At 43.3% G+C, this 16,093-nt stretch overlaps 1 protein-coding gene and 1 long non-coding RNA gene across 4 annotated transcripts in view; one reads left to right on the top strand and one right to left on the bottom strand.

Moving 5' to 3' along the window:
* The window catches only part of LOC142742694 (septin-10-like), a 73,733-nt gene extending 62,414 nt beyond the window's left edge, over window positions 1-11,319 (top strand). The window contains exon 11 of the mRNA XM_075852710.1: window positions 5,452-11,319. Coding sequence (XP_075708825.1) covers window positions 5,452-5,461 — 10 coding nt within the window. The 3' untranslated portion in view covers window positions 5,462-11,319. The remainder of the gene's footprint in view (window positions 1-5,451) is intronic.
* Window positions 1-16,093, bottom strand: part of LOC142742697 (uncharacterized) — a 46,028-nt gene that overhangs the window by 24,057 nt on the left and 5,878 nt on the right. The gene's annotated exons all lie outside the window — the stretch shown is intronic.

Below are 16,093 nucleotides of genomic sequence, written 5' to 3'. Positions count from 1 at the left end.
GCCGCAAACCATTCCAGCAAAACTTGAGCTCCAAAAGTCAAATGGCGCTCTGTCCTTCCTAAGCCCTGCCGTGTGTCCAAACAGCAGTTTATTACCACATATGGGGTATTGCTGTACTCGGTAGAAATTGCTTTACAAATGTGGTTCTTTTTCTCCTTTTATCTATTGTGAAAATGAAAAAATATGATCTAAAACTGCATTTTATTAGAAAAAAATTTAGATTTTCTATTTCACTGCATAATTCCAAGAAATTCTGCAAAAAATATGTGGGGTCAAAATGCTAACTATACCCCTAGAAATATTCCTTGAGGGGTGTAGTTTCCAAAATGGGGTCACTTTTGGGGGGTTTTCACTGTTTTGGTCCCTCCAGGGCGTTGCAAACACGACATGACACTGAAAACTATTCCAGCAAAATCTGCTCTCCAAAATCCAAATGGTGCTCCTTCCCTTGTGAGCCCTGCTGTGGGTCTAAAGAGCAGTGTATTACCACATATGGGGCATTGCCGTAATCGGTAGAAGATGTTTTACAAATGTTGGGGTGATTTTTCCCATTTATTTAGATTTTTATTTTACGGCCCATAATTACGGGCCCATAGACTTCTATTGGCCACGGGTACCTTCCCGTTTGCTTACGGGAAGGTGCACGTGTCGTTGAAAAATATGGAACATGTCCTATTTCAGGCCGTAATAACGGCACGGGCAGGCCCATAGAAGTCTATGGGGCTCCCGTAATTACGGGTGGCTACGTGTGTGCACCCGTAATTACGGGAGCGTTGCTAGGCAACGTCAGGGGATAGTCACTGTCCAGGGTGCTGAAGGAGTTAACTGATCGGCAGTAACTCTTTCAGCACCCGGGACAGTGACTACCGCTGGAGTTAATAGTATTAAAAGTTAACTTACCTGCTTCTTCCTCCAGCCTGGCCTCCAGGGATGACGTTTCATCCCATGTGACCGCTGCAGCCAATCACAGGCTGCAGCGGTCACATAGACTGCCGCCTCATTCAGGGAGGTCGGACTGGATGTCAAGAGGGACGCGTCACCAAGACAACGGTACGTATGAAGTTCTTTTACTTTCAATCGCTGCGGAAACTCTGCCCGAAAGGGCTGCCACTTCTCTCTTTCCAGCACTGATAGAGAGAAGGGGCTGTCGATTAGTGCAGAGAAAACGGGTCCGTAAGTACGGGTGGATTACTGGTGAGGCCTAAAGCAGGGGTCTCAAACTCGGCCGGGTAGGTGGGCCACATATAGAAGAAATGGGAAGTTGACGGGCCGCATTACTTTCAAATTTGATACAATACAAAATTATTGTTAATCAATTAGTTATTTGAATTACTATAATAATACTACATTACTATAATAATAATACTACATTACTATAATAATAATACTACATTACTATAATAATACTACATTACTATAATAATAATAATACTACATTACTATAATAATACCGCTAGGTTTAAAATTTGAGATATTTCTCCACATGCTTATTTCAACAATCCAGTTTTCCCGTTTAAGTGTCGCTAAATGCAGTCCGGCAGCTCAGTTGGCAGCGTTTGGCAGACACAAATGTCAAGATTGGGCTGCCCCTTTTTAGATAGTGCCACAGTGCCCTCTGTGAATGCTGCCGCTTTGCCCTATGTGAATGCTGCCGCAGTGCCCTCTGTGGATGCTGCCGCAGTGCGCTCTGTGGATGCTGCCGCAGTGCCCTCTGTGGATGCTGCCGCAGTGCCCTCTGTGGATGCTGCCGCAGTGCCCTCTGTGGATGCTGCCGCAGTGCCCTCTGGATGCTGCCGCTTTGCCCTCTGTGGATGCTGCCGCTTTGCCCTCTGTGGATGCTGCCGCTTTGCCCTCTGTGGATGCTGCCGCTTTGCCCTCTGTGGATGCTGCCGCTTTGCCCTCTGTGGATGCTGCCGCAGTGCCCTCTGTGGATGCTGCCGCAGTGCCCTCTGTGGATGCTGCCACAGAGAGCTCTGTGGATGCTGCCATAGTGCCCTCTGTAGATGCTGCCACAGATTCCTCTGTAGATGCTGCCACAGATTCCTCTGTAGATGCTGCCACAGTGCCCTCTGTAGATGCTGCCACAGTGCCCTCTGTAGATGCTGCCACAGTGCCCTCTGTAGATGCTGCCACAGTGCCCTCTGTAGATGCTGCCACAGTGCCCTCTGTAGATGCTGCCACAGTGCCCTCTGTAGATGCTGCCACAGTGCCCTCTGTAGATGCTGCCACAGTGCCCTCTGTAGATAATGCCACAGTGCCCTCTGTAGATAATGCCACAGTGCCCTCTGTAGATAATGCCACAGTGCCCTCTGTAGATAATGCAACACACCCCTAGATAATGCAACAGTGTCTTCTGTACATACTGCCACAGTGCCCCTTGTAGATGCTGCCACAGTGCGCCTTCTAGATGCTGCCACAGTGCCCTCTGTAGATGCTGCCACAGTTCCCTCTGTAGATGCTGCCACAGTTCCCTCTGTAGATGCTGCCACAGTTCCCTCTGTAGATGCTGCCACAGTGCCCTCTGTAGATGCTGCCACAGTGCCCTCTGTAGATGCTGCCACAGTGCCCTCTGTAGATGCTGCCACAGTGCCCTCTGTAGATGCTGCCAGTGCCCTCCGTAGATGCTGCCACAGTGCCCTCCGTAGATGCTGCCACAGTGCCCTCCGCAGATGCTGCCACAGTGCCTTTCGCAGATGCTGCCACAGTGCCCTCCGCAGATGCTGCCACAGTGATGTCAGGGGCTTGCCCAGAGCTGGAGTCCCGGAGCAGAGCCGCTTCTAGCACCCTGCATGGGATTCCAGCTCTGCTCCTGACATCACTGTCCATATATGGACAGAGATGTCAGGGGCAACCCCAGAGCTGGAGTCTCGGGCAGAGAGCTAGTAGGCTCTTCCTGGGACTCCAGCTGTGCTCCTGACATCACTGGGACTCCTGCTCTGGGGAAGGTCCTGACATCATTGTCGATGTATGGACAGCGGGCCGCAGATGAAAGCCCCAAGGGCCGCATGCGGCCCGCGGGCCGCGTGCTTGAGACCCCTGGCCTAAGGCCTCATGCACACAAACTTATTTTTTTCCTCCCGTAAATACTGGCGTAAATACGGGTACTTTGTCACACGTATTTGACCCGTATTCCACCAGTATTTACGGACCCGTGCCCGTAAATACGGGCCCGTTGTCACCAGTATTCCACCCGTATTTACGGACCCATTTTCTCAGCAAAATTGCATTGCACTAATCGGCAGCCCCTTCTCTCTATCAGAGTTTACGCAGCGGAACGCAGCGATTATAAGTAAAAGAAGTGACACGTCCCTCTTTTGACATCCAGTCCAACCTCCCTGGATGACGCAGCAGTCCATGTGACCGGTGCAGCCTGTGATTGGCTGCAGCGGTCACATGGGATGAAACGTCATCCCTGGAGGCCGGACTGGAGGAAGAAGCAGGTAAGTTGACTTTTAATACTGTTAACTCCAGCTGTAGTCACTGTCCCTGGTTCTGAAAGAGTTACTGCCGATCAGGTAACTCTTTCAGCACCCTGGACAGTGACTATCCGCTAACGTCGCCTAGCAACGCTCCCGTAATTACGGGTGCACACACGTAGCCACCCATAATTACGGAAGCCCCATAGACTTCTATGGGCCTGCCCGTGCCGTAATTACGGCCTGAAATAAGACATGTTCCATATTTTTCAACGGCACGGGCACCTTCCCGTAAGCAAACGGGAAGGTACCCTTGGCCAATAGAAGTCTATGGGCCCGTAATTACTGTGGGGTCAAAATGCTGACTCTACGCCTAGATACATTTCTTGAGGGTGTAGTTTCCAAAATGGGGTCTCTTTTGGGGGGTTTCCACTGTTTTGGCACCACAAGACCTCTTCAAACCTGACAAGGTGCCTAAAATATATTCTAAAAAAAAGGGGGACCCAAAATCTTCTAGGTGAGTCTTTGCTTCTGAGGCCTGTGTTTCAGTCCATTAGCCACGTGGGATATTTCTAAAAACTGCAGAATCTGGGCAATAAATATTGAGTTGCATTTCTCTGGTAAAACTTTGTGTGTTAAAGAAAAAATTTATTACCAATGAATTTTGACAAAACTGCGAGCCTTTTTACTGGCTAACACTAAGCCTCGCCTTAGTAATGGATGTCGTCAAACAGACAACTGCCATTATCCAGGCGTTAATAAAGTATTCAAAAAACACAGAGACATAAGGAAATAATTTTATTGAAATCGGAACCTGCAAAAAATTAAAAAAAAGTTAGGCCTCAAGAACATTTCAGTGAAATGCTTCAGTGTGCTATCCGTTTTTCTATGGGTCCATGCACAATTCCTTTATTTTTGCGGGTTTTTTTTTGCAGTTTTTGTGTGTGCTTTTTGGGCATGTAGTTAGGACTCCCACTGACTGGAAACATTTGGCGCATTTTATGCACCAAAAAATTGATCCAACGCTTCTTTTTTACACAACACATTTTTTTTTTAAAAAGCTTGCGGAAAAAACTTAAGCTTAATCAAGCGCTTAACGCTTTTTTCATGTGTTTTTTTATGCATTTTTTTGCACGTTTTTTGGAGCATAATTAGGACTCCCATTGATTATGGGAACATTAGGCGTGTTTTACGTTCAAAGGAATTGACTCGACACTTCTTTATTTACACAATGTGTTTTTTAGAAACGCGTGTGTAAAAAAGCGCATTGTATGTACTAACGGCACGTTTTACTAATTATGTAAATAAAAAGCGTAATCAAGCATTTTTTAATGTGGTTTTTGGCACATCAAATGTGCCAAAAAACCACGGCAAATACACCCCTTGTGAACCTGTCAACTGAAAAGTCATTCACCACTTGGGCTTCCCTCTTGACTTTCATCATTCTTAGCCTTTTGGTGTTTTCTAGGGCTTCTACCAGCTGCATTGTAAAAGCTCTCCCAAAATGGGAGCCAGACAATGCTTCGCAATTTGAGGACACCTTTTCCTGGTTTGTAGCCAAAAATAGGGAGGGGCGTGAGTCTCCCTCCCACATTTACAGCAGCTGTGAGTCAGGTTGCTTTCCCTTATTCACCTTGCTGTAATTCTGGGAAGTGCTCCCTCTGGCGGCCAACATAGGAAAACATGTAAAATTATTATTATTTTAATACTTTCAACCTTGTGGAAAAAAAAAAAACAGCTAAAAAATAAAAAAATACAATAAAAATAAGTAACTTACTTAAAAAAAATAATAAATTTGCGACACATTCCCTTTTAAGGGGTTAAAGTGAAGCTCCAGATTTAATAAATTTTTGCTACTTAGATAAACAATCTATCACCTTTTTAAATATATTGTCATTAAGGTTTGATGTTTTTATCTTCTAGTTTGTTTTGTGCAGGATATAAAAGTATAAAATGACAGAACAATTCGTATACAAAGGATATGATAATGTTCCATATCTGTTGACTTTCTATTGTTTTGTTCTTTGTTTTACAGTTTCATGTGATTGGACAACACTGCTATAATACTACATATGTGGGCGTTCGTTTCCTTTCATTTTTTATTCTTTTTTTTCACAAAATAAAATGTGTTCCTGATACCTAGACTACTTTAAGCAAGGAACAAGAAGCAATGAATACTGCCAACGACAAAAGGACAATCACTACCCCGAATTCATGGTAACCCTGACATCAGACCATCGGCATTTTTGGAATTCTGGTTCTCGCTCATACCAGAGGAAAATACAAGACCGGTGGTGCGCAGCTTTACCTGACGGTTTACAGCTCAAATGTGTTTTTCATGGAACAATTGTATGTAATAAGAGGGAATGTGCTTGGTTATATAAAAAGCCTATAGAGTATTCTGTTCAGAGAGTAGATGCTTTTATTGCATTCAGTCCAGTTACAAGGCTGCAGAAGAATGGTCATACATGTTGTTGATGATATGGGGAGATGGCAGGATTCTGTCCAAAAATTTCCAGCATTATGCCCCAAACTGCAATCTCAGGGGTGACTTTTACAAAGTAAATACATATCTTTCATGTTCCATAAATGTCTAGAGTCCCTTAAAGTATTTCCTTTTTTTTTCATATTTGAATCTGTTTATATGAATTTATAAATTCCACTCAGAAATGTAAAATTTTCTAACATATCAATGAGGGTTTTATTATTTCTACATGTATAAACAAATAATTTCCTTTTTTCCTCCATAGATATAGTTACACATAGAGCAGTTATGTTGTTTTCACATGTTTATTGCATTTTTTTTTTAAAGAATTGTTGTTACATTTTGATTGAACAACATAAAGTATTATTATTTGGTGTTTTGTGATGTTTCTTATAGTTTACCATTGTGTAATTTTTTTTATTTTATTTTTACAAACTGTCATACTGTACAGTAGTTTCGTTTAGTATACTGACAAATAATCATTATAATATAATATAATATTTTTGTGGGCCTAAATCAGTAGTATATGTGTTCATATCACTTTCCAGCAGCCTGTAGTTCCCACTTTCTGTGTCTGCAAACCCCCCACAGTCCCCAAAAGGGAGGAGGGGGATGTAGCTGAAGTTAATCCCTCAGTGTTTGAGTGAAACAACTTGCCGGGAGCAGCAGGAGAAGACATCTGATTGGCTCACATCACTCCAGAGAAGAGTCCGTCCACTCAGTAAACATGGAGACATTTTTTTTTTAGAAACCAGCAGAGTGAAGCAGAAAGACCCCAAATATGTTGGTTAGACACAGCATTACTAGTGTCACTGCATCTAATACACATCTACAGCTGCCTAAGGAGTAATTTTTTTTCTTAGTAATTACAGGTAACTGACCATTGTAATTATAGGTCACTCAACATTAACTGAGCATCAATATAAAACTCCGTTCACACAGCGTTTTTTTTGGCACTCATTTTGACGCAGAATCAGCACCAAAAAAAGCTACCCCAAATCTCCATTCATTCATTTCAATGAGTGGCAGAGGCATTTTTTACCCCGGGTGGGTTTTGTCCGCTTGCAGGACAAAAGCGTCATACCCTATCTTGGAGCCTCTGAGCCTCCATTTTGCATTTGCCTAAGTTAAAAAAACGCTTGCATTTCAAAATCTGCTTAAAAAATCCTGAAGGAATTTTTGAGGCAGATTTTTTTCTGCTTGGCAAAAAACGCAGTGTGCACATACCAGTAGATATATTTTCAAAACCCCATCTACATGTAGCGTAAAAAATCCAAACTGAAAGCAGAGCATGCTGCAGGTTTACAAACGGGCGCGTAGAAAAACGCCCCGTCGGAACGAAACGCCATTTTTCCCATTGTAATCAATGGGCAGATGTTTGGAGGCGTTCAGCTTCCGTATTTTCAGCCATTTTTGGGGGTGTTTACGGCCCGAAAAACGTCTGAATATAAGCCGTATGAACATACCCTAAGTGTGTGTATTTATGCACGTGTTGCTTAGTCTCGATACTGAATAAATCAAGATGTTTGGAATATTTTGTTTCCATTTTTTTATTACTTGCATATCATTAACATGTCTATCGATCCTGTGATTTCCACAATTTCAAAACTTTTCCTTCTTGGTTTTGCAATTTCAATGTTTATCTTTTATCATTTATCAGTGAGACACTGGCCTGTGCAGAAATTATTGCTTCACAGCGTAACACACATCCATGGATCATTTTATTGTTTACCCCATTATTATTCCACCTGACTATGCCCCTGATGTACTCTGCCCAGCTTACATATGCCCCACATTATAAACGTAAACACCATCAATACTCAAACAAAACTACTACCAAGCAAAATCTACACTTCAAAAGCCAAATGGCGCTCCCACCCAACTGAGCCCTACAGTGTGCCCAAACAGCAGTTTACTTCCACATATATGGCACCGCCATACCCGGGAGAACCCTTTTAACAATTGTTGGGGTGTGTGTCTAAAGTGGCATAAGCTGGGCACGACATACTTGCCACTGAATAGGCATATCTGGGGAAAAATTTAAATTTTTACTTTCCACCATCTGCAGCGCATTCATTTATGGAAAAGGCCTGTGGGGTGAAAATGCTCACTACATCCCTTAATAAATGCCTTGAGGGGTGTAGTTTTTATAAAATAGGGTCACTTCAGGGGGGTTTCTTTTATTATTTCCCATCTGAGCCTCTGCATTTGTGAACCAATTCTGTGTAAATTGCCAAATTAGGCCTCAATTTCGCATGGTACTCTCTCACTCCTGAGCCCTGTCAAATGTCCAGGCAAAAGATTAGGGACCCATGTAGGGTGATTCTAAAACCGGGAAACACAGCATAATAATTAGAGAGCTGTCTTGTTATGATGGCACAAGCTGGGCACCACATATTGGCATATTTATTGAAAAATCCCATTTTCACTCTGCAATATCAAGTGCACACTAATTTATGCAAAACACCTGCAGGGTTAACATGCTCACTACACCTCTGGGGGGTTTCCACTGTTTTGGTACCACAGGGGTTTTGCAAATGCGACATAACGCCCAGAAACCAATCCAGCAAAATCTGCACTCCAAAAGCCAAATAGCTCTCCTTCCCTTCTGAGCCCTGCCGTGTGCCTAAAAATTAGTTTATAACCACATATGGGGTATTGCCATATTTGGGAGAAATTGCTTAACAAACGGGGTTCTTTTTCTGCTTTATATGTTGAGAAAATTTTGCGCTAAAGCTACGTCTTATTGGGAAAAAAATTTTATTTTTATTTTCACTGCCCAATTCAAATAAAATCTATGAAACACCTGTGGGGTAAAAATGCTCACTACACCCCTAGATTAATTCCTCAAGGGGTGTAGTATCATAAATTGAGTCCCTTTTGGGTAGTTTCCACTATACTGGTACCTTAGGGGCTTTGCAAAAGCGACATGGTGTCAAGAAACCAATCCAGCAAAACCTGTGCTCCAAAAGCCAAATGGCGCTCCTTCTCTTCTCATCCTTGCCATTTGCCCAAACAGGAGTTTATGATCACATATGGGGTATTGCCGTACTCCAGAGAAGTTGCTCTACAAATGTTTGGGTCCTTTTTTTCCTTTTCTTGTTGAGAAAATGAAAAATTTTGAGCTAAAGCTACGTCTTATTGAAGAAAAAGGATTGTTTTTATTTTCACTGCCCAATTCTAATAAAATCTATGAAACACTTGTGGGGTCAAAATGCTCACTACACCAATAGATGAATTCCTCAATTGGTGTAGTTTCCTAAATGGAGTCACTTTTTGGGCTTTTTCACTGTTTTGGTCCCTCAGGTGCTTTGCAAATGCAACATTGCCTCCGCAAACCATTCCTGCTAAATTTGAGCTCCAAAAGCCAAATGTCGCTCTTTCCCTTCTAAGCCCTGCCGTGTGTCCAAATAACTGTTTATGACCACATATGGGGTATTGTTTTACTCGGGAGAAATTGCTTTACAAATTTGGTGATGCTTTTTCTGCTTTAGTCCTTGTGGAAATGAGAACAAATTAGTTAAACCTACATTTTCTTTGAAAGAATGTAGATTTCCATTTTCACAGTCTACTTCCAATAATTCCTGCAATAAACCTGTAGGGTCAAAATGCTCACTATACCCCTAGATAATTTCCTTAAGGGGTGTAGTTTCCCAAATGGGGTCACTTTTGGGGGATTTTCACTGTTTTAGCACTGCAAGAGCCCTTCAAACCCGACAAGGTGCCTAAAATATATTTTAATAAAAAGGAGGCCCAAAATCCACTAGGTGTTCCTTTGCTTCTGAGGCCTGTGCTTCAGTCCAGTAGCACACTAGAGTCACATGTGGGATATTTCCTAAAACTGCAGAAGCTGAGCAATAAATATTGAGTTGCATTTCTCTAGTAAAACTTTGTGTTACAAAAAAATGGATTAAAAAAAACAAAAAATAAATTTGTAAATTTCACCTCTACAATGGTTTAATTCCTGTGAAACGTCTAAAGAGTTAAGAAACTTTCTAAATGCTGTTTTGAATACTTTGAGGGGTGACATTTTTCAAATGGGGTGACTTTTTGGAGGTTTCTAATATATAAGGCCCTAAAAGCCACTTCACAACTGAACTGGCCCCTGTAAAAATAGCCTTTTGAAATTTTCTTGAAAATGTGCGAAATTGCTGCTAAAGTTCTAAGGGTATGTTCACATGCAGTGTTTTCAGACGTAATTCGGGCGTTTTACGCCTCGAATTACGCCTGAAAAAACGGCTCCATTATGCCTACAAACATCTGCCCATTGCTTTCAATGGGTTTTACGGTGTTTTGTTCCCACGAGGTGTAATTTTACGCGTCGCTTTCAAAATACAGCTCGTAAAAAGACGCCCGCGAAAAAGAAGTGCATGTCACTTCTTGGGACGTTTTCTGAGCCGTTTTTCATTGACTCCATTGAAAAACAGCTCCAATAACGTCCGTAAAATACGCAGTGAAAAACGCGAGTTGCTACAAAAACGTTTGAAAATCAGGAGCTGTTTTCGTCTGAAAACAGCTCCGTATTTTCAAATGTTTTTGGTCACTGCATGTGAACATACCCTAAGCCTTGTAACGTCCTAGAAAAATAAAAAGATGTTCAAAAAACGATGTCAATCTAATGTAGACATGTGGGGGATGTTAATTAGTGACTATTTTGTGTGGTATAACTGCCTGTCTTACAAGCAGATACATTTAAATTTAGAAAAATGCAAATTTTTGCAATTTTTCGCCAAATTTTGGTGTTTTTCACATTTAAATACTGAATGTATCGAGCAAATTTTGCCAGTAACATAAAGTCCAATGTGTCATGAGAAAACAATCTCAGAATCGCTTGGATAGGTTAAAGCATTCCGAAGTTATTTCCACATAAAGTGAAACATGTCAGATTTGAAAAATGAGGCTCTGTCAGAAAGGTCAAAAGTGGCTAAAGAGGGAAGGGGTTACAATAAGTGGAAATAGGAGCTCTGGTATCTGAAAATAGGGTGCTATGGAAAGGCTAATCCAATAAATCAGATGTGTCATACCTCTCATCTACACACATGCCCCTGAGGAAGCACTCGTGGCGAAACGCGCGTAGGGGTTCATGTGGAGGAGCGGAAATTGATCACCACCTTTCTTGCGGTCTATGGGTAAGGCTGTGGCCATACAGATTACTGTCTATAGCACTGTCACTTCTTTTGTTTACATTTACTCAATATACCCACATAGTATACTCACTAGGATTGGGAAAATTTCCCCTTGTGAGGGGAGGTGTACACCTTTTGAAACAAGTAACTATACTATTTGTTAACCCATGTAATTGACTCAGCAACAATAATTATTACTAGCTCTGCTATCCTTACTAGAGTCGTATCTTTTTGCATTTTAATATTGTCTGTGATATATGTTCAATAAAAGTCAAAAAAATGTATATACAAATTGGCCTCAAACGCTCTGATTGTTTTCTCTTGTGTATGGATTGTGTATGTGTTTCTCTTGTTGCAACCTTGTAACACTTCGTGCATTTTGCCTCTCTGAATGGAAACCTGTACAACCAATGCTGCCTGGGAAAAAGTCTGAAAAATATCTCTCCACCAGCAAGAAGAAAACGGTCTCTCTAGTACCACCTATGGGCATGACCACACGTGGCGGATTTCCTCCGCAACTGTCCGCATCAATGCCGCACAGAATCTGCGTTGCAGATTCTGCAGCGGATCTGCACAAAATGTGCAGTAAATTGATGCGGACTAGCTGCTGCGGACTGCGGTAAAAGTACTTCCCTTCTCCCTATCAGTGCAGGATAGAGAGAAGGGACAGCACTTTCCCTAGTGAAAGTCAAAGAAATTCATACTTACCGGCCGTTGTCTTGGTGACGCGTCCCTCCTTCGGCATCCAGCCCGATCTCCCTGGATGACGCGGCAGTCCATGTGACCGCTGCAGCCTGTTATTAGCCTGTGATTGGCTGCAGCCGTCACTTAGACTGAAACGTCATCCTGGGAGGCCGGACTGGAGACAGAAGCAGGGAGTTCTCGGTAAGTATGAACTTCATTTTTTTTTACAGATACATGTATATTGGGATCGGTAGTCACTGTCCCGGGTGCAGAAACAGTTACTGCCGATCGCTTAACTCTTTCAGCACCCTGGACAGTGACTATTTACTGACGTCTCCTAGCAACGCTCCCGTCATTACGGGAGCCCCATTGACTTCCTCAGTCTGGCTGTAGACCTAGAAATACATAGGTCCAGCCAGAATGAAGAAATGTCAAGTTAAAAAAGCAAGACGGATCCGCAGCACACATAACATGTGCATGACAGCTGCGGACTTCATTGCGGAAATTAGAATCTCCATTGAAGTCAATGGAGAAATTCCGCCATGAGTCCGCCACTGCTCCGCAACAGACAGAGCATGCTGCGGACACCAAATTCCGCTCCGCAGCCTATGCTCCGCAGCGGAATTTTACGCCTCGTCTAAACGAACACTGCTAAATTAAAGTGTAAGTCAATGGACAAACGGCTCCGCTGCGGATTAATGCTGCGGAGTGTCCGCAGCGGAATTTAAGTGAAATTCCGCCACGTGTGAACCCAGCCTATAGGTGACTACCGGGTAAGTTAAGGGGGTTTTCCAATCAGAGACATTTATGACATATACACAGGACAACAAGTCCCACCCGGGTGCAAATCGGCCGTGAAAAACATCCATGTAATGCGCGGATGAGATGGGTCCTCCAGATGCCTTTTTATAACAGCTGTCTCCGCTCTGGCTAAGGCCCCATGCACACGACTGTGCCCGTAATCACAGTTGCGGGCACGGCCACCCTCATTTTCGGGCCGTGTTCCCATACAAAGTATAGGAGCACGGCCCGTAAAATAGGACATGCTCCATAATTACCGGCACAGACACCCATCCGTAGCGCTACGGAAAAGTGTCTGCAACCAATAGAACCAAATGGGTCCGTAAAACCGCGGACCGTGGTACGGTCCGTGGTTTTACGGACGTGTGCATGGGGCCTAATAGAGGGGGATCTCGTGCTGGAAACCCTCATCTATTACATTGATATGACCTAACAGCATATGCAAAAGGGTGTCTAAAGCAGATCACCCGCATGAAGAGAATGGCATCACTGTGATGAAGAAGCGGTCTTGGGTGAAGGGGCTTCCCTGCTGGAACATCCAAACTCCATCAATGTAGGCATTGGTGGGGAAGTCAAAGTCCTCAGTCGCATTATGGTACTGAATGTGGCAGTAAAAGCTTCTAATATAGAATCTTCTTTATGTCATAAACATCTGCACATTTGTCATCATTACTACAGGTGTTTATTACCACTGCCGGCTTCATTCATTGTGTAAGTCACTCACAGTGTTCTGAAGTATTAACCCCTTGACACACCATGACAACACTGTTCGTGGCAGGGCTAAATAGGAGGTACAGTTCACAATACACTGCAATACATTAGTATTGCAGTGTATTGTACCAGCGATTTATGGATAGCTGGCTCAAATCCCCTACGGGGACTAAATAAAAAAGTTTAATAAAGTTTTGACTAATGTACAGAAAATAAAAAATATTAAAAGTAAAAAAAAACTTTTCCCAATTTTTCTACATTAATGTAAATAAAAAAACAGAATGGGTAGCGCTGCATCCGTAAAAGTCTGAACTATTACAATATAACATTGTTTAACCCGAAGGGTGAACACCGTAAAAAAAAAAAAATTGCCAGAATTGCTGTTTTTTGGTCACTAGCTCTCAAAAAATAATGTAGTGAAAAGTGATCAAAAAGTCTTACGTACCAAAAAATTGTACCAATAAAAGCTACAGCTACTTTAAATGGTGCCAATAAAAACTACAGCTCGCCCTGCAAAAAATAAGCCTTCACACTGCTCCATTGACAGAAAAATAAAAAAGTTTAAGGCTCTTGCAATACGAGGAAGGAAAAATATTGAAAACGAAAAATGGCCAGGTCCTCAAGGAGTTAGGCCTCATTTACACGAACGTAATATACGCGCGTGCGACGCGCGTGCTTTGCACGCATGTCGTACGCACCTATATTAGTCAATGGGGCAGTTTAGACGATGCGTGAATTGCGCTCAGCGCGTGTGCGCAGAAAAAAACTCACGACATGTTCTATAATCGTGCGTTTTTCGCGCACTCACGCACCCATTGAAGTCAATGGGTGCGTGAAAACCACGCATGCCGCACGGAAGCACTTCCGTGCGAACTGCGTGATTCGCGCAAGAGCTGTCAAACTCCTGAATGTAAACAGAAAAGCACCACGTGCTTTTCTGTTTACAAACATCCAAACGGAGTGTCAAATTCGAGATGAGCGCACCGAACTTCACCGGGTTCGGCCAAACTCGTTTTGACCGAAACCGGTAAAAAATGTTCGGGTACGCGACGTCAGGAGACAGTCACTGTCCACGGTGCTGAAAGCGTTAAACTGGTTCAGCACCATGGACAGTGACTTCCGCTCCGAAAATCCATGAACCTGTAAAAAAAAAAGACGTTCTGACTTACCGATAACTCCGGTCCGACCTCCCGGGATGACAGTTAAGTCCAAGTGACAGCTGCAGCCAATCACAGGCCAAGCACAGGCTGCAGCCAATCACAGGCTGCAGCGGTCTCATGGACTGCGGCGTCATCCTGGGAGGTGGGGCCGGATGACAAGAGAGGGACGCGTCACCAAGGCAACGGCCGGGAGCCCGGACTGGGGGAAGCAGGAAGTTCTTGGTAAGTATGAAAGTCTTTTTTTATTCACAGGTTGGTGTATATTGTGTTCGGCATTCACTGTCGAGGGTGCTGAAAGAGTTACTGCCGATCAGTTAGCTCTTTCAGCACCTTGGACAGTGACGGACGTCGACTAGCCTCATCTCTATGATGGCGGCTGCGCGAAAATCACGCAGCCGCGCATCATACACGGATGACACACGGAGCTGCCAAGTGCCTTTTGCGCGTGCAAAACGCAGCGTTTTTTGCGCGCGCAAAACGCACACGCTCGTGTAAATGAGGCCTTAAAGGGGTAATTTTATCTTAGGCATGCATGGTATATTAAGGGTAAATGCCTGATAGGTGCCGCAGCACTGTGGGACCCTCAATTATCAGGAGTTTGCTGCGTGCTATTTCTGTAACTCCCGTAGACTTCAATGGAGAGGGCTGTGCACAAATGCTGCCACTCCTCCACTAAAGTAAATGTAGAAGGCAGTGGCCAGGAATCAGTAAACGGGGTAACTAGATCCCCGTTCTCCCAATAGGTGAGGGACCCAAAGGTAAATATGCCCCTCTAACCACCAGCAGAGTGCCTTGCTAAAGAGGCCATTAAAATGTACTTGTTAGACTGTGTTCACACTTTGGTTGGAAGCTCCATTCGTAGCATTTATCTCAAATTCAGTCAGATATGACAGGAAGAACCGAGATGGACCCCATTAGAAGTCATGGCGTTGTGGCTTCTGCTATAAACAGAAGCCGCTTAGGCTATGTTCACATCTGTGTCAGGACTCCGACGGAACCCTTGCACAACGGAGACAAACTGAAAGCATTGGCACCGGATCCGTCACCATTGAAATCAATGGTGATGGAAACGGAAACCTTTGGTTTCAGTTTGTGTCAGTCAGGGCTCCGTTCCAACGGAAAGCTCTGACGGAACGGAGCCCTGATGCAGATGTGAACGAAGCCTAAACAGATGTGAACACTGTGCCCCATGAATATAACATATAACAGCTCCACATCCTGTGCCTCTGAAAATAATATTGCCACACACTGTGCCTCTGAATATAAAAGTGCCATACCCTTTGCCCTTTAATATAATAGCTCCACATCCCGTGCCCCCTGAATATAATAGCTGCACAATCTGTATTGTCCCAGAAACAGCATTTAATCCTTTCCCAGCGCAGCCATTTTTTGTATTTTCACTTTCATTTTTTCCTCCTCAGCTTCCAAAAGCCATAACTTTTTCATGGCACCATTTATTGTACCATATAATGCAGTGGGAAACTGGAAAAAAATATTTGTGGGGTGGAATAGGAAAAAAAAATGCGATTCCTCAATCTTTTGATTTTACAGCATTCACCGTGCGGTAAAAACGGCATGTTAACTTTATTCTGCGCGTCAATATGATTATGCTGATACCAAATTTATATAGGTTTCTTTTATGTTTTACTACTTTTACAACCAAAAAACGGATTGTTAAAAAGAAAATTTGAGTTTTGTCATAACTTTTTT

This window comes from Rhinoderma darwinii, chromosome 2 (genome assembly GCF_050947455.1).
Source record: "Rhinoderma darwinii isolate aRhiDar2 chromosome 2, aRhiDar2.hap1, whole genome shotgun sequence".
Taxonomy (NCBI): domain Eukaryota; kingdom Metazoa; phylum Chordata; class Amphibia; order Anura; family Rhinodermatidae; genus Rhinoderma; species Rhinoderma darwinii.
This window is presented reverse-complemented; position numbering and strand designations above follow the sequence as displayed.